A 21,864-nucleotide genomic window follows, 5' to 3' on the forward strand; every position below is an offset into this window, starting at 1 on the left:
TGCTATAGTAAGTCAGGCTGTGCTCTTCAGCAGGTAATCACAGAAACCATCACCTCTTGTCAATCTGTTTGAATTTAGATGGTGCACCTGTGTTTCATTAGTCCATTTTCCGGAATCTTGCTACTGTAATACAAGCGCCATGGATTTATCAATACACAGTTAGGCTACTGATATTTCAAAACCATGGTTGGGGCCATAGATTCTAACTTGCAGAAGTTAGAATCTATCTATCTCCCCGCTGTGCCTGACACTACGCCAGCACACCTAGTGAAGACATTCAACAAACAGCATTATTAGAAATGGGATTTTCCCACAATCACTCAGTATTTATACTGACCTTCCTTTTATGGATGCCATTTCCTGCTTAGCAATGTGTGTAAAACAGATGTGTTTCATTGAGATTGTACTTGTGTAGTTGTGTATAACGCTGACTGGGTGAGCAGAGGGAGAAAGAGACAAATTGACAGGGAGAGAGACAGAGAGGGAGAGAAAGAGAGAGGCATTGGGAGGAATGTTAATGTCTTTTGGCCCAATTTGCAAGGAATTGATAAACTGGAGCATCCCAAGCATCCTGATCCCCAAACTGCAGTGCTCAGCTGCTGTACATACTGCATGGTAAAACCGCATTGTGATCTCCGAGACCGAACTTCCTCCTGTGTCTGCGTTCTTGTTCTGTTGAAGTTTGATTCTGTATCAGAGTGTGTTCTTTACCCAGCTTTCCTGGGGAATGATGGAGTGCATGATGTCTCACTCCTGTCAACAACTGAAAACTTGAGAACAAAAAGTGGGTAACTCTGTGCACCTGTGTGCTGTATGCAGTGTTACATCTTTTAACGTGTGTGTGTGTGTGTGTGTGTGTGTGTGTGTGTGTGTGTGTGTGTGTGTGTGTGTGTGGTGTGTGTGTGTGTGGTGTGTGTGGTGTGTGTGTGTGTGTGTGGCAAAGATCCCTTCTACCTCTCTCCTCAGCTGTCATTGTTTTCTTTTACTCTGCTCAATTGTAATTGTAACTGTAATAGGATCATTATTCGTACAATATGTACTACAATACAATAATATATTACAATATTAAACCACCCTCGCCGAAGAAAATGTATCTGTTTACTGACAAGTTAATGTATTAAAGTTTTATTCATGATGCGTTTTGTGAGGTTTATTCATGTCATTCTAGTGAAACAGCTTAAGGGTTTATTACGTAATTGCTTAGAGTCTAGTTATGGTGGCAGCTGACCAGTTAGTGAGCAAGCAAGAAAACATTGCCCTAAAACCACAATATGATAATATATGTAACATGGCAGAGTCTCATCTGTAGTGAATTTATCGTGGGTTAGCCCAGTGCTGGTGACCGTGGTAAAAACAATCATACTAGACATAACTTCAAGAGTGTGCGGTTGTAACCTTATAATGTTACCTCATGTTTTAGCCACCAAACATTAGCTTGTCAACGTAGACTAGCACATGAAGGAGGGTGGATCAGTACTGAAATATCTTATCAATAATTTAGGTCTCTGCTGTAATACTCTGCTGCCAAATTGCATGTAATTAATAATAAAGACTATGTTTAGTGAGTATAATTCTTTGACATTATATAGTTTACAATTACTCTCCAATGTAGCATCTGGTGGTTCCGATGTTTCCTGTCTTTTACCAGAAGTTAGAGCAACTAGTGGGGTTGAAGGTTACACGATGTTAAACATCACGGTCTGTGTCAGAATCAAATCAAAATGGCTGATTTTCGTGTGTTAGAACACTGTTCAAACAATTAACTTGCTGATATTTTGAATTATTTTGTGAATAAGGATAAAAAATTAAGATTTTTTTAATCAAATTCATCAATAATGAAAAATAATTGTTAGTTGGAGCCACAGTTGCTGATATAGATTATCAGATGGTACCCAAATCAGAATAAAATTCAACATGTAAATATGTGTGTGGCTGTGTGTGTTGCCAAATATGCTTTGCTCTCATTATTTGAGCTATATCCAAGTCTCTGTGGGCCCTCGCTGCTAAAAGGTTCTATTTCTGGCAGCAAGTTGTTGATTTTCATGAAGCCACGTTGCTCAAGCATCCTGTTGGCAGACACTGAGTTCTCGCAGATCAGTGAGCTACGTTCCCGGCTTATGACCTCTGACGTGTATCATACTATTGTACAAACACACACACACACACACACACACACACACACACACAACACACACACACACACACACACACACACCACACACACACACACACGCAAGCATGACATTAGATCCATGTTTGAAAGCAAGGCTGAATGAGAGCCATCTAAAATGTATACTTGAGATGGAGATCAAGATGGAGAAAGAGAGTTTGATAGAGAGATGTGATTCGAGAGATGCAGATAAGAAGGAGAAATAAAGATGGGTGAAGGAGAACAAGATGGAGGGTTACAACAGAGAGCTGTTAGAGAAGCGGGCAGGAGACAGAGTGTGCAGGGTACTTGTTTTTTGCTGATACAGATCAGATTTCATAAAGATCCACATGATTGCCTCATAACAAGGGCGACTCAGAGAGGAATGAGATGGAGATGAGGCGGAGGCAAGCAGAGACACGATGAAATTGATAAATAGCTGCCCTTGTTTTTTTCCCAATGGGCGTAATATGATTATTCTAACTGTAATTTGGTTAAAAAAATCATGGACAATAATAAGGATGAAAAGAGGAGTTCCCATTTGTGAGTTTCTTGAAGAGTCCAGTGTTGGATGGTGTAGTGTTTCTCCAGTGTTAGCTTATTTCACTGTCCACATTACTCTGACTGTCTCCAGGGTTCACCTTTGCTCCCGGCTTCTCAGCTTTCCTGATCGACAGTGAAAACCATGGCCTCATCACTCTTAATACTGAGGATTGGCAGGGAGCCAGACACATGGATAAGATTCAGCTGAGACTACTCTGTCTGTACTGACTGACTGACTGACTGGCTGACTGACTGACTGACTGACTGACTGACTGACTGACCGACTGACCGACTGACTGACTGACTGACCTGGAGAAATGCAACAAAGCAGGTGGAGAGGTTACTAAACAATTTAAAGCAGTGAGCTTTATTAGTTGCTGACCTGGGCCAGCTGGACTAGGCTTTTTGGTAGGACCAGGTGCTAGATGGACCTTTGCTGGAGGCTGTGCCTCAGGATTTGTCTGGGTGCAGCATCAGGTTTACGTTCTGGTTTTCCTTCACAAAAAGGACACTGGCAATTAAAAAGGTTACTGTACGTCTGACTAGATACTAATGTGGTCTGACGTATGCTCTGTTACATTTGTAGCCACACCTAATGGTAATGTCAGGGCACACCAAGAACCCTTTCCATGTCATTTTATCAAGGACTTTTACACTGGAGGCCTGCAAAATTAGTCTGGTTCCAGATCTCATCTCAATCATTGCCCACTTCTTGATTTTCCTTGAAATTCAATTGGCAAATATTTATTAATTATAAATGGAGTGAAGTGACAGTTTAGTCTGATTATTAAGCTACGGAAAATTATGGTGTTATCAGCTTTGTTAAGCAGAGTTTCTTGTTTATTTAAAGTCAAAGCACAGCAGTGAGTCAGTGTTTAGAATTATGTGGCGCAATACTACACTTTAGATTCAATGACTCATACCGCTGTAGTTAAACTGTGAAGTTACAACTACTGGGCTAGCTTGTATGAAATGTTTTATAGATAATATGTGTAACAACGCTCAATGTCAATATTATTTTGCAATTAAATCAATAAAGAAGTAAAACAACAATTACAAGTTATTACATGAGTACACTTGAAATGAGTCGTCTTTTAGTATAGTATTTGGTTATACAGTCAATGTAAAGTTGTGTGCTGTTGATGTGTTTGTGAGCTTGTTTGTGAACCCATCTCTTGTGGCCATAGGCCTGCAGAGACATTTGATTCCACAGCAGAAGTGATGAGATCTTCCCCTTTATTTTCAGTCCTCGGTTTGGTAGCTCCCATATTACTGAAAACTCTCAGCTGAAGCTATAACAAAATCTTTATGAAACTACATTGCAGACTAAAAGGGAGTTTTTACCGAAAGGTATAAAGACAAAAAAAACAGCTGCCAGACCTCCCACCTCGCTCTTTGTGCCCCAGACCTCCAACCCAGCCCCAACCCTCACACAACCTTCTCTGACTGCATTTATAATGCATTAAGGCATTATGTCATAACCACAAATCCAAGACGGCTACAATAGTGTGGCAGCTGTCAAAGCACCAGGATGCCAATTACCACGTAGGGCCTTGTGCCATCACCAGGGCCTCTTTCTGACTTTCACCTTCTTATGTGCCTGTATGGAGCGGGAGATAGGAGAAGCAAAGGCATAAAGGAAATGACAACAGCAGGAGGAACACAAAGAAAATGGTGTGAGAATTTTAATGAGAAAGGGAACATGTTGTGTAATAAGTAGGATGTAGAAGAAAGCAAAAAGGGAAGAGCCACACAGAAAAAAATGCAAGATAATATGCTATATCAGGGGCAGCTATGATTTATTAAAGAAGTCCAGAATTTACCCCGTCTGTCACATTTATTTCCTACGCATTTGTTTATGGGTGAATGATGTTTAGCAATAAATGTCCATGCAAAGGCACAGAGATGCTTAAATCCCTCCTCAATTAGATATTTTACATCATTCACAATTATTCTTTCATTCAGTCATTTTCTATAAGCTGGAGGCTATTCCAGTATGCATTGGATGAGGTGAAGGGATGGCAGCAAGTCCATCACACAAACAGACCAACACACTCATGTTCAGATTCACACCCATAGGCAATTTAGAGTTTTTAGTTCATGTTACTTGAATCTCTTTTGGCAGTCGAAAGAAAGTAGAGCATCCACTAGGAACCCATGGGAATGCAGGGAGAAGCAAACAACCAAGTTTCTGAATCTTTTTTTTTAAAAGATATATTGACTTATTTCAATAATTCACCCACTGTTGATCATCAAAAATAGCCAATCTAAACTTGTTTTTGATCAAAAGAATAGTTTGACACTTTTAGAAGTGCTTTCTTTTTTAATTTAATTTAGATTAGAAGATGATACCATTCTTGTGTCTGCACAGTAAATATGAAGCTACCATCAGCAGGTGGTTAGCTTAGCATATGGTACAGACTGAAAACCATCTAAAGGTAAACAAATCAGCCTACCACTGCTTTTAAAGCTTACTGATTAGGACATAATATTTTGCTTCTTTAATCAGTACAAAGGGTAGTACACATGAGAGTGTCATCAATCATCTTATCCAACACTTTGCATGAAAACTAATAAACATGCTGTATGTCCCAATATGTCGAACTGTTCCTTTAATTCCCACAGTCATCTATATACTGAAAGATAAAGACTAGATGTTCTAGCTTATTGTCATTGTTTCCTTTTTTCTTTTACAGGTTCAGGAGTGGCTGTGTCTGAATTGTCAGATGCAGAGAGCGTTGGGGATGGACATGACCACACCACGCTCCAAGAGTCAGCAACAGATACACTCTCCTTCTCATGCAGCCAAACCAGAACCTAAACCTGATGCTTCGACTCAGCCTGCACCCCAGACACAACCCCTTCCTCAGACGCAGCCCCCTCCTCAGACGCAGCCTCCAGCTCAGGCCCAGCCTTCAGCACAGGTCCATCCAGCACCTGGTCCTAACAAACAGACTGGTCCAGCTGGCCCAGGTCGGCAACAAATAAAGCTCCCTCCAGGGGCAGTTGCTCTCCCAGGCATGGCAAAGGCCCCGTCTCAGCCGGATCTGTCCCGCAACTCTCCCGCCTACCAACCACATCAACCCCACCAGGACCAGACTCGCAGTGCAGGGAGTTCCCCTTCACGGCAGCCCCCACCTCCAGAGCAGACTTTTGGGAAATTGTTTGGCTTTGGTGCTTCTCTTCTTAACCAAGCCAGTACTCTCATATCTGAGACGACTCAACCCCAACAACAGCCCCCCAAAACGGCCCCCAAACCAGGAGGACCTCCTGGTGCTGGGCCTGGGGTGAGTAAACCCTCAGGACCTCAGCCGGCACTACAAGGGTCTCAAGCCCCTGCTCAGCAGCAACAACAGCGCGCTCCGCCAGACTCCTCTAAACCCAAAGCTTGCTGTCCTCTCTGCAAGACAAACCTTAACATCTGCAACGTAGCAGAACCACCCAACTACAACACCTGCACACAGTGCCATCACCAAGTGTGCAACATGTGTGGATTCAATCCCACTCCACACCTAGTTGAGGTAAGACTGATTTGATAGGTTTGGCTTTCAGCTGTGTGTAACAAAGTGTCTCCAGACCATGGATTCGCTAAATGTAATGATTTATTGATGTGTTTTTGTGAAAAATGCTGTGTCATAGTGCAGTTGAATGGGTTGTGTTATTATCCATTTGTGAATGCCTGGTCTTGGAGGAAATAACTACAATTTACAGAGGGTTCTTGTGCGAATGTATCAAGTATTTGGCTTCAGGTGCTGTCAATTGTCTCTGTTTTCCCTGTCTCTGAGGTTCTTCATGATCCCCCTTTTGTATGTCTGTGCCGGTCCCTATTGTCTCTTACTATTTAAAAAAAATGGTCCATTATTGTTTACTCTCATTGTTTAACACAGAGGGATCAACAAAGTAATTAAAAAAAAATCATGCAAAGTATTTTGTTTTACAAGAAGGGTTGATATTTGGATTTTCAAGCTGCAGATTCTGTATGCAGCTTGTACACAGTGCTTTATGTAAGCTTGTGAGCTTCTTCGCTTTCCCCCTGCCTTTCTCTCTCTCTGAGTTTCTCAGTCAGGACCTGCTCTGTTCTGCTCTGTCAGGGCCTTTCATGTAGTTAGCAGAGTGAAGTCCAGGCTGTGACTCACCTCATCAGTGTGCACTCTACCCCGGAGCTCCACAGAAATATATGACCCATCTACAGAAAACGGAGCCTTATCAAGTTCAATTTAATGGATAATCTTAGTATTGATTAGTCACAGCTGAGGGTCAGCTGAGGGTATATTCCTACCTGAAGTGCCCCCTGGTCTTCTGTCATGGTGGGGATCCAGTTGGTAAGAGCAGAGACTTGCAGACTTCCAGAGCCAGGCAATAACAGAGTTTAATTATGCAAATCAAGTCCAATTGAATGATAGCAGTAATAACAGGCTTTTGACAGAGCGCAGGCTTTTTATGGGCGAGCCTTGTCTTCCCAGGCATCTGGTTGTCACAGGCACTAGCATAGGCCATTCATAGATCGCTATGGAAACAGAGAGATAATTTGTTTGTCAGCCGTCCCTTTCATGCTTGGCTGCTGAATGCTGAGAGTCTACAAAAACTTGCAGACTGCTGTTGCTCTGTGTTCATGAGAGGCTCTGTTATTACTTATGTGTGCTTTTTGTTTGTGCTCAGCTTGCTGCGGCCTCAATCCAACATAAGGTGCATTCTTTCCAAACCTGTGAACATTTTTTCTTTTCATTCGATTCCATGTGAGCTGGCAGGTTGGTCACTCGAGAGTGGGTGAGAACCATTTGGACATGATGTGAGGCTTTGCACTTTGAATCTAGTTTTCTCAGCTGGATTTACACAGCCTGTTGCCACATTCTTCCTCCTCGTCTTCTCAGAATCTCTACAAACTTTTTTGTGTCTCAGTTTCTGCTTTTTCTTTGTTTTCTTGCCTGTTGCAGGCATATTTTTTTAATGTGTGCTCAATAGCTGAACAACTGGGTAGTGACAAAGTTGACCAATTACAGTACTAGAAATGTATGTAAGGACAAGGCTAGCGATACTCAATATTATTGTTATTATCACAGGGTTTCCACAGGGTCTTAAAATGTATTGTGTTCTAGGTCTTGAATCATTTTAAACAGGGGTATGTCCATGCAACACTACCTCTAATGCTTAGTTGTTGTTGTTTTTTATTCCCGGGTGTTGTTGTTCTTTCTTTTGCTAGTCCAAATATAATTTTGTTGTATTAAGACTACAAATGAGACCAACATGCAACTTATTTTGCAGCCATTCAGCTTTTGTGTCATTGGTGTGAGTCTCTTTCAGATTATACCACAGAAATAAAACTGATTTTATTCTTCAACTTTGGGAAAGTGCGAGTTACTGAAAAAACTGAATTTAGGGCTTAGTTGAATTAAAATTGAATTCATAATAGTCTAAAATAGGTCTTAAAAAGTCTAGTAAATTTGGCTTGGTGAAACCTGCAGAAATTTTGTATCAGCAAGTATCATGAAAAGACCAAAACCAGCAGTCCGTCTTATCCGTTGTTTACTTTTAGTATGTGGCATTAGTTAAGTACGCAAGTTTCTTAACAAATTTTATTTTAACCCAAACCACAATCTTTTCCTAAACCTAACTAAGTAGTTTTGTTGCCTAAACAGGTTCTGCACTGACAAAAGAAAATACTGCACTGTGGAAAAGGTAAAAAAACACAAAACAAACAATAAATAAACAAAATGTGATAACAAGTCTCTACAAATTGACCTAAATTAATTCTAATTAAACTCTGAAATACTGCGTATTAAGCGCCTTTACCATGTCACACCTAAAGTACGTCTTGTAATAGACATCCTGTAATGACATTTTCTGTAACAGTTCTTAGCGAGGATTTTTAAAAATGCTTGTGGAAATCAGAAAAATTGAAATATTCATGAAAATACATGTTCTGTCACCCCATGAGTGACACACTGCCTAATTCATTCAGAGCAAATGAGGTTGAGCTATATCATATAAAAAAAATGTTTTTAATCTGCGACGAGACGATGAATGCCAGCGTCTGTGCGAGAACAAGTGGAAGAACAGAGGAGGAGAGAAAGGAAAGAGGTGATAGATTGAGAAGAAGGAGGAGGAGGAGGAGGAGGAAGAGAGTGAGAATCAGAGATAATGAGTGAGAAGAAGTGTTTGTTCTTTGCATAATATTTCACATCAATTAGTGCTGAAAGTCATGTGTGGCTCTGAGTAAATAGGATGTCCTTGTTTTGGGACTGTTTCCCCCCCCCCATTATGCTTCTCAAGGAGATTAAAACCAACCTTGTGTCATTGTCGTCTCCCCAGAGTATGGTTGCAAATAGAACATGAAATGTTTTCACTGGAGTGTCCGCTGCTCAATCTGATTTACAGTACGCTGCATGTCAATCCTCATCCCTGAATTGCTCTGTCTTTCTGTCTCTCCTTCCACTAGCACAGGCTACTCCAGTCCACAGAGGCATATACAGCCAGGCCTTAGCTTTTATTTAACAGTAAATAAAGTTGGATGTGTGTTTCATACAATGCATTATGTTTCAGTTCCCAGCAGTCTCACTATAAAATTATTTTTCCCATATGCCTTAAATTTTGTTCCCACGGTTGGGGCAGGTGTACTGATCTGACTCAATGGGTCTATTATTATAATATAGAAGTGTGTCCTCTGTTTATAGCGGCTAGAAGCCCTGAGTGGCTCGTTAGTTAAAAGACTAATTTTTTCACAGAACTGTATAAAAAATGTTTAGAGAAACAGAAAAAAATAGTTCATTAATTATTCAATGAGGGAGAACATAATAAATGCCATGGAGAGTGCTATGTTTGATTCCTCATGTCAAACAAGGTCAGTGTGAGAAAAGCAAACTTGCAGGCACATTTTAGTTTTACTGCAGGTGTTTCTATGCTGCTGAGTATCAGGCGCAGGTTGTATGGTTGGTGTTAGAATCCTGCTGAATCCTGAATATGATTTATTAGGTAATCAAATTCTGTACTTAAGCTCAAAAGTCTACTTACCCTTTCAGAACATATATTTGGTTCCTCATATCAAACATTACATAGTAACTCTGCTGCAGTTGTATTCCAACATTTACACTTGTCTCTTGAGTCTAAATACACTATTGAACTTCTAAAGTAGACTCTCTCTCAACATTTTGCAACATTTCTTTGCACAAATTGTGCATAATGTTGACTCATTTGAAGACTCACTTATATCCAGCAGCTACTGAGAGCTATACACAGATTAAATCCATATCTTGAATTAATGATGGAAATTCTATTGATTTCAATTTTTCCATTCAGGACTACAATTTGCTTGAGACTGCAGTGCCCCTGAGGACAACCTTAGCATACAGTGAACTTATGTAAAACATGTAGTTTTTGCGAATGAGTCAAAGTTGCCGCTCTCACACAGAGCCACAGTATAGATGAACTTGTCATTTCCATTCTCAAACATGCTGGAAGTGTTTTCTGAAGGTTGGCACTAGCCTGTGTCTCCCTCAGGAGTCCCATCCAAAGCCAGATGGCTGCCGGCATCATGCATCCAAGCCTGCCATGCTCAGCCTGGCTGCTCCCAAAGTGATGATGGTACACCATCACAGATTCAAACACCCACTCGGCCTCAATCATCCTTTTAATACTTCCATTTTCTTTGTGCTGCATTCACTATATGTGCTTGTAAAAGCCAGAGCACATAAATTACTTGTACAATATTTCAGATTCACACACCCACATGTATCTTACACATGCAGCACATGCCAGGATGCATGTATTCACACCCACTGAAACTCAATTCTGGGTACTACCAGATTACACAAAGTGGGTCTTAATATTTTAACAAAGAATGCAATATTTGTCAGTTCACTGGGAAACAATGATTGTGAATAGACACTAAAAGTAGTTGTAGTTCATGAAAACTGCCAGTATGCCAAAAGCAGAAATATTTTATTGCTGGCTTGTACCTTATTTTATTTCATCTCTTTCTCAAATGCTTTGTCCCACTCTTACATATATTACAGATGTATGCATTTGACACAGGTGACAATGTGGTCGTCTGGTTATCTTGTCTTTCTTGTTTCAGTTGTAGTCTGGATGTTTCTTTATGGAATCAAACTAGTGTCAAAATAATCTAACAAAACTTCTTGAATGCCAAACTAAAAGAACAATTTGAGAGAATAGTACTCACTGAAGCAAAAAAAGTAATCAATCAAAGTAAAACGTCTAACTTGTAAACAAATTATTTGTGTAATTGTGTAAACCAGAGATCTTCAACAGGGGTTCCGTGACCCCTGGGGGGTTCTCAGAGTTGACGAAGGTGTCATTTGTCCCGCCCTAACAGGTACAACAACACTAACAGTGGACTCAGGAAGATTTTTTTGCTTCAGTGAGTTTCATTTTCTAAAAATTCTTATTTTTGTTTGATATTTCACAAGTTTTGTTTGATTTTATTGACACAAATTTGATTCAATAGATCAACACATGGGCCCTCCTTCTCTATCCTCTTCCTCAGTTTGGATTTCTCTAACTCCTGCATACATGCCCAGTTGGAGACTGCTTGCTGTTGACACATTGATTGAATTGGCAATTACTTCTGGTTGAATCGCTTGCAGTTGACATTGCAACAGGGGTACTCAGCCCTCTTGATTCAGTCTGCGCTTCTGTTGATTTAGCAGCAACAGCAGGGTGAGCTTTGTAAAACCCCTGCACATAATAAGACAAAGTATTTATAAGAGGTGATACAGACACATACAAAAACAGAGACAGGGAGATTGGTGTGTGTGTGTGGGGGGGGAAGGGGTTGTATAAAGAGCTAATAATTGAGTTTGTAATCCGTGTTGAGGCAGTGTAGTGATCCCCTTGAGTATGATGCTTAACCCCAACACACCACTGTAAAGATCCACCCACACAAATAAGTGCCATCTGAGAATAGTAAGCCTTGTTGGATGATTAAACCGAGACAATGCCATTTTGACTTTGTCTGATGAGTAAATTAGCGTTTAGGAGACTGACATGGTGAAACAAAGGTTTTACACCTAAATCCTGTATTTCTAAAGAGGAGGTACATGTTTGACCAATTTCAGTTTGTGACTATGCTGCGGTAGACAAAAAAGACAAGAAGATGATGTGATGCACAGCAATTACTGCTTCCTGTTGAGATTATGTTGCACCCAGCACAGATGGCTCGCTGGTTTGGAAGCTTAAATGCCACTCACTCTCATCTCTGGGACCTTTGTGTTTGGCAACAGGCTCTGGGCTCAGTCTGAGTTTGAGTTGCAAACTTCTGTATATCACGGACATGCTGAAAGATCCAGAACAATGCTCTCACAACTGCTTGTAGATTCAAGTTTCATTATTTGTGTACTGTATTTCCTGATTCCAAACCTGAGAGTGACAGGAAATAGAGGAAAATCTACATTGACAAACACCTTTTGACACTGGGATTGCATTGCATGTGCTTTATTCTGCTAATCTTCTATGCACCACAAGAGTTCATTTTTCATGAGATGTCTTTCAGATCAACCCCACCTGTTCCAAGCCCAGCCTCCTCCGGCAGCAATATCAGCTCTTATGATAAATGACTATCTAGGAGCACAGTGACCAAATTGAACTCAAATGCCCTTCCTTTCTTACCTTGTGCACGAATGTGCTTTGAAGCCTACAAGGGACCTCAGCATTGGCTTAATCACCTCTTCAGAACTCATCATCTTCAACGCCTGGTGGCTATGCTAACAAGCTTTAGCAATGCTCCTGGGGCCCCTGGCAGTACCATGTCTATCCTTGCTGTCAGAGCCACAGAGGTGGGCCGGAGCCATCCTTCTATCCCTGCTACTGGGCCCTCCTGTCTCAACACATCACTTCACCCGCTTCATCGGTGCTCCCTCTCTTCCCCGCAGCACCTCAGGCATGTGACTACTCCCTAATGCTGGCATTAGGAAAGAAGGAGGGGGGGTTAGCTGAGTGTGCTATGCTTAGAGGCTGCAAATACTAAAAGGCTGGTGAGATTATGGAATGGAGACGTGTAGTTGGATGTTAGGGGGAAGAAAAAGCACAGACAAACCAAGGGAGAGCTATAATGAAAGGGAGCAGGAGATTGAGAGACAAAATGAAAGCGATAAAGCTCACTGATCACTCAGATATTACATTTAACCCCTTGCTAATCTTCTCAGTGCTGCAGCTGTCGGACAGCAGTGGAGATGACCAAATCAGTTGTTAAGGTCTAGGTTGCTGATCTGAGCAGGGGCCAGACAACAATATTAACAATGGCAAAAGCAGCATTACTGCCTCTATTAGTGAAGGCACTGGGGCTCCACTGCCAGTGCAGTCTACTGCTGGGGGCGTTACACAACAACTAAAGAAAGGGTAATGGTGCTTAAAGGTCCAATATGTAATATATTTATTGTAATAAATCCAAAAATGACCCCAATGCGTCATCAGATATTAAGGAAACATGCTAAGTTGAAATACTGTTTTCTGACAACAATGCTAATGCCATTATTTTCTCCTTTTAAAATTTCTGTTCCGTGACGGAATGTCTGTTTGTGTTTCGGCCTGTGTGTTGTTATCAACTGCCCAGTTTGACAGCCAGGCCGGGTTGCCAGATATACCTGTAAAAACATAAACCCAGCGTGCTACAGCTGTAACCCTACAGTCATGAAAGCAGCAAACAAACGAACGGGGTTAACGGGGATAGATTCTACCCAACTTAAAAAAAAACTGGCATGTTTCTAAAAGTGACCAAAGACATAACAGTATGTTATAAGAAAGTGTGTCTGTCCATTGGGTGGAGAGGACGGTGAGGTTGTGGTGTTTTTAGCAGTTCCTACCGTAATTCTAAGCCGAAAAAAAGTGTCTGTCTCTTGGGCACAGAGCTCCGCGTGAGCATGGACTTTTATGACTGTCATTATAGCCAGCATCTAACGTTAGTGCCACCTATTTCATCCTTCCACTAACTACTTAAGGACACCAATACAAAGAAATGAAGTGAGAATTATTTGCCATGGACATATCATCCTTTTAAATGGTTTAAATAGTCTCCATACAATGTTTTTATGAGTTTGTGTATTCTTGTATTATCAGTAGAAAGCCATTAGCCAAGTTGCTAGCTTGAAACATCAATGAATGATTTTCAGTATGAGACAAGCCTAAAGTGACAGCCAGCTTATTCTTAAATTAATAATTTCTTCAGGAAATGTTGAACACCAATTAGGATTTAGCTTTGGCTTTGACTGCCATGCATTTAATTTCAGGGGCTTTTAAAGAATATAAATCTTCTCAAATTCTTATCAATATTCTTTTAACATATGTGTCTCATTAGGTATATGTTTTCGTCTGTATCTTCATTTGGTAAGGGTTCATAAAGACTTGCCTTGACTATTTCTTTGCTTAAGTTAAATTGCTATATTGATTTTACATGAGTTCTTACTGGGTTCTTGGGTAGGACCTCAGTCCTGTGACTGCTGTCGTTTTATAATTGACATTTTTTATAGTGGATTATGTAACTCCGTTTTTGGAATTCAGTACTTCTCCCATACAGTATGCACCAGTTCCACGCTCACTCAAAGAATGCTGATGCCCATGCTGCCCTATGGTCTTGCTAAGTTAAAACATATATGTGTATCTATAAAGCACAACCTGTCTGAAAGACTAGTGTAGCATTAGTAGATGTATATTTTTGTTGGACTCATTCGAGTGAAGGAATCACCTGACTAGACGCTGGTGATAACAGCTTGAGTAACATGTCTAAAAGATAAATGTGTGATACATGAATTACATTTGCCTGGCATGAATGTAAGAAACTCATCTAAAATGAAACAGGGCCGAGGAGACAGCCTGATTAACTTGTCCTGGGGACAGACATATGCAATAAGACACATGACTTGTTTGGGGTTGGTTGCCAACTACAGTGTGAAATAGGTTTGTTTGGCTGAAGCTTGATTAACATTTTGTAAACTAGATGTGTGTTTAGAAGTTTTACTTTTGTTTTTGCCACTGACTTTATTCTGCTTTTGCCTCTGAAGTATTTTGCAAAACGCACTTCTGAGTGTTGAATCTATCCGAGTGTCCACAGGAGTGAGCAAATCACCCATGGCATCACCCACCCACTGTATGGATGGGAAATAGGTATGTAGGTAGGAAGGTAAAATGAAGACACATCACCAACTTCTTATTGTACTAACTGCATTAGACAGTTTGACCACAGAGAAAGGTGCATTCACTGAACTAAGCTGAGCTGCATTCTGCCGCTCTGGGGGCTTTTAAAGCAAGATTGCAGAGGGATGAACACTGCAATTCATCTTGTTTATTCTCAGAGCAAATTAGCACAGCTTTGCTAAAAGGCTTTCCGAAAACAAAAAACAAAATAAGGAAATGGTCAAAAAACATCCTTTGCCTTCAGAACGGCTTCATCCTTTAAATCCTGTCTTACAAGTCCTGAAGTGTGTGAAGTGGGATATTGGATTGTTCTTGTCCTCTAGGAAAGATTTCACTTCTTTGAGGGATGAAGAGGTGGATTCACAGAATCTCTCTTAAAGATTCAGCTATATTTAGACATTGTGGAGGCAATGGATTAGGGTTATTATATGCCATGTTTAATAGCTTAGGGCCTCATATATGATGTTGATTTGGTAATAGTACATTTTATGGATTTTAACAATTCTTGTTGTTTTAAAGTGCCTTACAGGTTATTTCTTAAAGTTAATTCTGTGTTGCATGCTATGCACTACATCAGACATAAGACAATGTGGTACCCCTTTGCACCATACCTCAAAGGAAATTAGTGTTTATAAACAAGTAATGTATGGTCTTTCAACAATTTCAAGTGAATAATATAACAATTTACGAAAAAATAGTTTTAAAGCTTGTGTCATATGGTCTACTGGTGCTGAATGGTTGGTGCCCCTGGGCACTGGCCCATGTGTCCTTATGGATAGTCTGGGCATGCACTGCATCCCCAATATGTTTACTATTGTTCAGCATATTTTTCTGTGAAGAAACAGTAGTATGTATCTTTTTTTGACATCACTGAGCTGTAATACATACGTCATAATCTCCTTGCTGGTTGGAAACTCATTAAAACGCGGTTAACCTAGCTAACATCAGCTCTACCGGCGTTACCAGATAACGCTTAAAGCTTTAGTGCACAACTGTTTTATATAAATGAGCATCCGTTACATTTAAGCCATTGCCAAATGAGTTGATACAAAGCGAGTTAAGCCTATCAGCTTCCCAAAACTCTTTCTGTATTTCTCTATATGGTTACATTTACAAAGTTCACTCCCAGAAGCTCGAGTGATGCGTTTTACCCCTGAGAAAGACAACAGCAGCGTTCAGCTTTGGAGTCAAAGAGGACATAAAAATTACAAGATCGTTACCTCTCCTGAAGAGTCAATCGTGTTATTTTAATCCTCTGTGTTAGCAACTGCGTGGTCTACACATGATTAACAGAAACATGACGTATAATGATTGTGTGCTACATAGTGGATAGAGGAAGTGTTATTAAATTTGCAATACGTCATTTCCAGTATCATGCACTCCACCCAGAAAATAATGTCTAACTCGCACATGCAGTGTCAAATGGTTATGAAATCCACAGCTGCATCAACTGGTGTCCGGCCAGTACCCCCGAAATGCTTAGAGGGGTGTGGACCCGTTTATCGCTGCTTGCAGCTTTATCAGCATTTCTGTTTAGTTTAGATTTTTAAGTCATAAGTCTTGTTGTTAAACTGTAACCCATTGTTATTGCTGCTAAAACACTCTTGATAAAAAATGTTAAATAAAAAAATATCAATTGAACATTTTACCAGATATCCTGTATGATTATTGTAGGTTTTTCCTATGGAGATGGCTGCTGATACTTTTACAAATCCAGAACTGTAACACACAATGTGTTTTAAAGACATACTGGAGATTCCGCAAAATGTACACCTGCCCATATTTAGCAGAAAGGGTAGAAAGCAGAAAAATTCAAAATAGAAGATTTGTGATTAAAAAAAGGGTTTCAGACTAAATGATCTTGTGGGATTTGGATGTCTTGGTGCTTTTCACAATTTCTTATTTAAGAATCGATAGCCCCCTACAGAGGCAGTACAGTCTCAACAATGTGATCTGCCCCTGTGGGCCTGGGCACCTGTTGCCCCCCGTTGAAACAAATACAAACAGACGAATAAGTCAATAAAGAGCAGAAAACATGACCTGACCCTGTGCTACCCAGGACCTGGAGGGGCAGCAAAGACATGCATTCTAAATGGAAGATGACACACTGTTTTCCTGAAGCAACACAGTTTGCTGGAGAAAGAAATTTCACATGTAGACTGCCACTGTCTTGGAAAAGTCTTTGACATATGTACATTTTGGTAAAATTGTGTGTGCACATAAGTCGCGTAATAATAAAGTAAGTAATAGGGTTAGCTTTCAATATCTGCTTGTCTGATCATTTTCCTCTGCAAAAAAAATGACATTAGTTTATGCATGTCTCTCATTTTACAGCGTCACCCTACAGATGATTTTTTTCAGCTGGTCAGTTGGTCAATTGATCTACCACTTTATCTCAACAAGTATTTGATGGATTGTCATGGTATTTTGTACAGACATTTACGGTTCCCAGAGGATGAAGTGGGATGACTTTGGTGATCCCTCAACTTTTCATCAGCCATCAGGTCAAATTTTCAATATGTCCAGTTCTTAGCTAATGACATTCCAGTCCTCCTGAGCTGTACTTTGTGTTTAGTGCTAATTAGAAAATGTTGGGCTTGCTAATATGCTAAATGAAGATGGTGAACATAGTAAACAAAGCACCACTTTGCCAAAGGACAGTGTGAGGCTGTGGACTCTTTTGAATCCTATCCCAATGTGTAAGAAATGTAACCTTTTTTATATATAAAATGTGCATCTAGGCAGATTAAAGCAGGACACAGTCAGGGACTTGATTCAAGAGGAGATTCTTCATGCTTTGAATGTGACCTTGCTCCGACAGATTTGATATTATTCTAGTAAAAATAACCTGCAGCAAATAAATACATGCAGGTTAGCCTATTGAACATGCTACTACCTCTCTGAGGTAGAAGTATGAGTGGGACAGTGTAGCATGGAGATGCTCTGAATATGGCCCTGTGAAACACATTGACAATATGTTGTATGTATTTATTTTGAATGCACTGTGTGGAACTGTATATGTGTGACTGTGCCTGTTGAGTCCCGCTTGCTCAGTGGATGATCCTTCATTTCCTCTCTAATCCAGAGGCCTGACCACATGTCCTTATTGAAGGAGTCCCAGGGGATTAACCTATATACCTGCTGACTCTTACTGACCTGTCACAGCCGTGGTGTGGCACAGCCTGGCACACTGCTGTGACATGTGTTCACTCACGCTCTGCACTGCGCACTTGGTAGTTTTAAACCACTGTTCATTCAGACTGTGCATAATAGAAATGGATACAGTGTTTAAAAGCTCTGATAGGGCTTTAACAGAGTAACCTGCTCTGCTGATCTTTGATTCTGAACACTGCAACTAGATTGAATACAGTGAGTATGGTTGTTTGAAGTTTTTTTTCATTTTGATTGAATGTAACATTTGACGGCTACTGTTGCATTTTCATTTACTTTTATTTGTTGATGTCCGTACTTAACATGCAGTGTATTTAGGTGTTCCTATGCTCCATTACTGGTATAAAATGTGTGTGTGTCTTTGGGTCTGGGCAACAAACTGCATGACATATTTCCCCATTCACCTGAAAGTCACCCCATTCACACCTGCTTGGTGGCGCGGCCCTGCGCACATGGTAGTTAATAATTCACACTGACCCTCTGCTCCCCTAACCTTCACTTGTTACACGTTAATTATGAACTTCTTTGTCGTATGCCTCATTAGTCTCTGTGAGACACAGAACTTGAATGGTTATTATGATGATTATTGCCTTAGTTGTTACATAGTTGTCATCTTCATTTCAGTTTTTTATTCTTACTTTGAAGGTTGATGTGGCCAGCTCTTTTGTTGTGAACTGTCAAAACAAGATTACATTCAGGCAATGATGTGGCTATTTTGATGGTAAAATGGAAAGGAAAAAGATGGCAAATTCTTTTGAGATAACTCATGATAGAAGGAGGGTTGACAAAGTTTGACATTCAGAAGTAAAACTGACAATAACACATGATGCGTGACAAATGTTTAATATTGCCATGCATTGCTGTCATGCTTCCGTTTGCTTTTTTTCCTTGCAGAAAGTTGTATTGCTCTCTTTCTAACATTGCCTCAGTTTTCTTTTACATTTGTTATCTCTATTGTGGTATTAAAACAACTACATAATGGGAATTGATCTTTATTTCCTTCCTGATAATGAGCACCTAAAATATTATATCTCGGGGAGGTTTATGACTGTGTTTAATGATAGCTGACATTTCTTGCTCACAGCTTGTGGTCTGATTTCTGGCAGAGACACCATGCAGAGGCAAACTCTTGCTGGGAGATGACTGACAGTGAGAAGTGAAATTACTGAGGTTGTGCAGGCTACACACAGTCTGCTTGCACATGTGTTTGTACATTGTCAGAGGTGGGTCAGGGTGGTGTGACTGTCACCTCCAATAGTGCATGGAAATAGAGCTAAGATGTTATTGAAAAGGTTGGTGGTTAATATGCAGCCTACTTCAAGTGCAATATTTAGCAGGATGCTTGAATCTGACTCTGTAAGTGCCCTGTTTGTTTTTCTGTTCTGCGCGTTCATGTTGTGTGGGTGTGTATGCTCCCACAGGACTCCATATCTCTCTATGAAATGTTGCTCTCTCTGGCTCCCTCCATGGGTAAGAAGTATTAAAGCTCTCCATCATATTCTTGCCTCACCAGCCGTTAGGCTCTGTAGGTCTGTTATCTGTGCACCTTTCTGGCAAGCGGTTTGTTCATTTTGGCCTTTATATCATGGTTGCAACTAAACAAAAAGAATGTGACCTTTAATGTTAGCCGTTTTGAGAAAAGGCCAGGTATTTTAAGGCAGATCACAGAGTCCACCTGCTTGGGGCATTCTTAGTAGTTTTTTCTCTCTGAAGAAAAAGCTTTTCAGCTGTCACCTGTTGTCATATAGACAAACTCCTGCTATTAAAATAGTGACTGCATAGCTGCATTTTAGCTAAAAAGTTGAATCTCTGGTCTATTGGGGTGGGAGAATGCAAAATAAAGCAATCACTACTTCAGTATTACTTAAAAAACACATCAGGACAAATGAGGTACATAAAAACAAACATTGAAGTACCTGAAACAATACATGCACAATGTACTGTCTCAAACTACCATGTTGTTTTTCAAAATTGATTAACCGAGAGGCAGTTCTAACATGTTGTCGCAACTAATGCATGACACTACTCTCCAGTATGTGACAGTACCTAATTTTATAAAGTCTATGGATACTATACAGACTGACAAAGTTAACAGCTAGCTGGTTACATTGGAGCATTTAGCAACTAAAGAGCCACATTTTTTTTAACCTTTATTTAACCAGGTTAGTCTCATTGAGATATAAAATCTCTTTTACAAGAGAGACCTGGCCAAGAAAGCAGAACAAATTAGTTACATTTAACAAAATTGAAATCACTAAACAAACACAGAAGAGGCAAATACATCTCAAGTGCATTTTGATTGAATAAAAGTGCCATTAATTAAAACATTTGCACATGTGAATGGCCTCATGTTTTATGGTTTTAACATAACCTTTAAACTCATTTAAGGAAATTAGACACTGTAGTTTGGAGTGTTTTTTGTAGGTCCTTCCAAGTAGAAGGTGCTGCAACCATGAAAGTCTTTTTTAACAGCTCTGTCCGGCCTTGAGGTACATTCAACGAAATAGAGTATATTTCCCTCAGGAGTTGGTGGAAAGAAAACCAGTGCTAAAAAGAGAGAGACTTACATTTGCCAGATGGTCATAAAACCCCTGCCTCCAAATGAATAGAAGACTCCCATATCATCTTTTGTTTTTGCTGCTCCCAAATGGCTAAAAGAATAACACTTATTTTAGTTTTAAGTTTAATGCTTTAGTCACAGTATCCAGTTTTAAAAAATGCAATTCATTTCAGAATATGTTTTCATTCTTGTGAGCTCTTGTGAGGAGTCTTGTACTTGTGGAAGTGTGTAATTAAATAATTAGCATGTAAACTACAGACAATAAACAATAATGAAGTTTGAAGTCCTCTTTTGTACTCTGCAGGACCATCCAAGTTTGTCTGAAATAAGTTGACTTCTTTTTGTACTTGATAGTTATTTCTTTACAATTTCAAAAACTGCTACTTTTGGGAGTTTGATCCTGAAATTTGAGCAATTTTTGCTTTTATTGAATCATTCCAAACTGAGAGACAGTAAACATAGTTTGTTTTTATTTCAGGATGGTACATTTCTTAATCAAATTAAGCTCCATCTGAGCGCTTTAATTTGTCATTCACATACCTGCTTTCAGCTTAGCTTGTCATTAGGGGTTCACAGTCTGGATAATTAATATACTTACCTTTCTGCATTACATATTTTGGTGAATTTATACTCAACTACACTTGCTTAGACATTGACAGACGCATATCCAGTCGCTCGCGCACACAGACTACAGGGAGACACATGGCCTTAAATATGTGTAAGAGAGAGACACACACACATGAATAATCAGGCTGTAATGTCTCAGCAAGCTCCTCTGAGAGTGGGATCAATCTATGAGAACAGGATCAATCTCTCTGACCTTTTCCTTGTGGTAACCTACAGTGTTCAATCTCTCATTAATTTGACAGTGAAAGGGCAGCTTTTCTGGCTGTGAGCTGACAGGAGCATCATTACACTGCCAGTGTTTACACTATTCAACTTTCACTCCCTAACTGCTCTGTCTACTACGCTCTTTGTACCTTGTCAACTAAAATAAAAAACTAAATGTAGGTCTATTTACTATTGCGTCAAACACACTAAACACTTGCTTCAGCTGAGCTATAAGTCAAAGCTTGTGGACATCATGCTCTTACTGTAAGATCATTTTCTGGGTGCACGCTGTAATATTTACTGCAAATACTCAATGTGATTTTTATAGTATTTATTATTTATTGTTGTATGATGTTAATGTGGTTACTGATGACTTTACAACAAATTACCCTCTGTGACAACAAAAATGACCATAAACATTGAAATATACAACTGTGAAAAAAGAAGAAGAGAAGTTTTTTGGCAGCTC

General features: G+C 39.9%; 1 protein-coding gene across 4 annotated transcripts in view; it reads left to right on the forward strand.

Moving 5' to 3' along the window:
• The window catches only part of bsnb (bassoon (presynaptic cytomatrix protein) b), a 62,442-nt gene that overhangs the window by 12,781 nt on the left and 27,797 nt on the right, over positions 1-21,864 (forward strand). For 3 of the 4 annotated variants that reach the window (XM_032514060.1, XM_032514061.1, XM_032514062.1), the window contains exon 3: positions 5,389-6,213. In XM_032514060.1, coding sequence (XP_032369951.1) covers positions 5,389-6,213 — 825 coding nt within the window. Of the gene's footprint in view, positions 1-5,388; positions 6,214-18,086; positions 18,203-21,864 lie in introns of those variants that run through there. The other variant, XM_032514063.1, reaches the window with a different exon arrangement.

The sequence above is a fragment of the Etheostoma spectabile genome, chromosome 4 (assembly GCF_008692095.1).
Source record: "Etheostoma spectabile isolate EspeVRDwgs_2016 chromosome 4, UIUC_Espe_1.0, whole genome shotgun sequence".
Taxonomy (NCBI): Eukaryota; Metazoa; Chordata; class Actinopteri; order Perciformes; family Percidae; genus Etheostoma; species Etheostoma spectabile.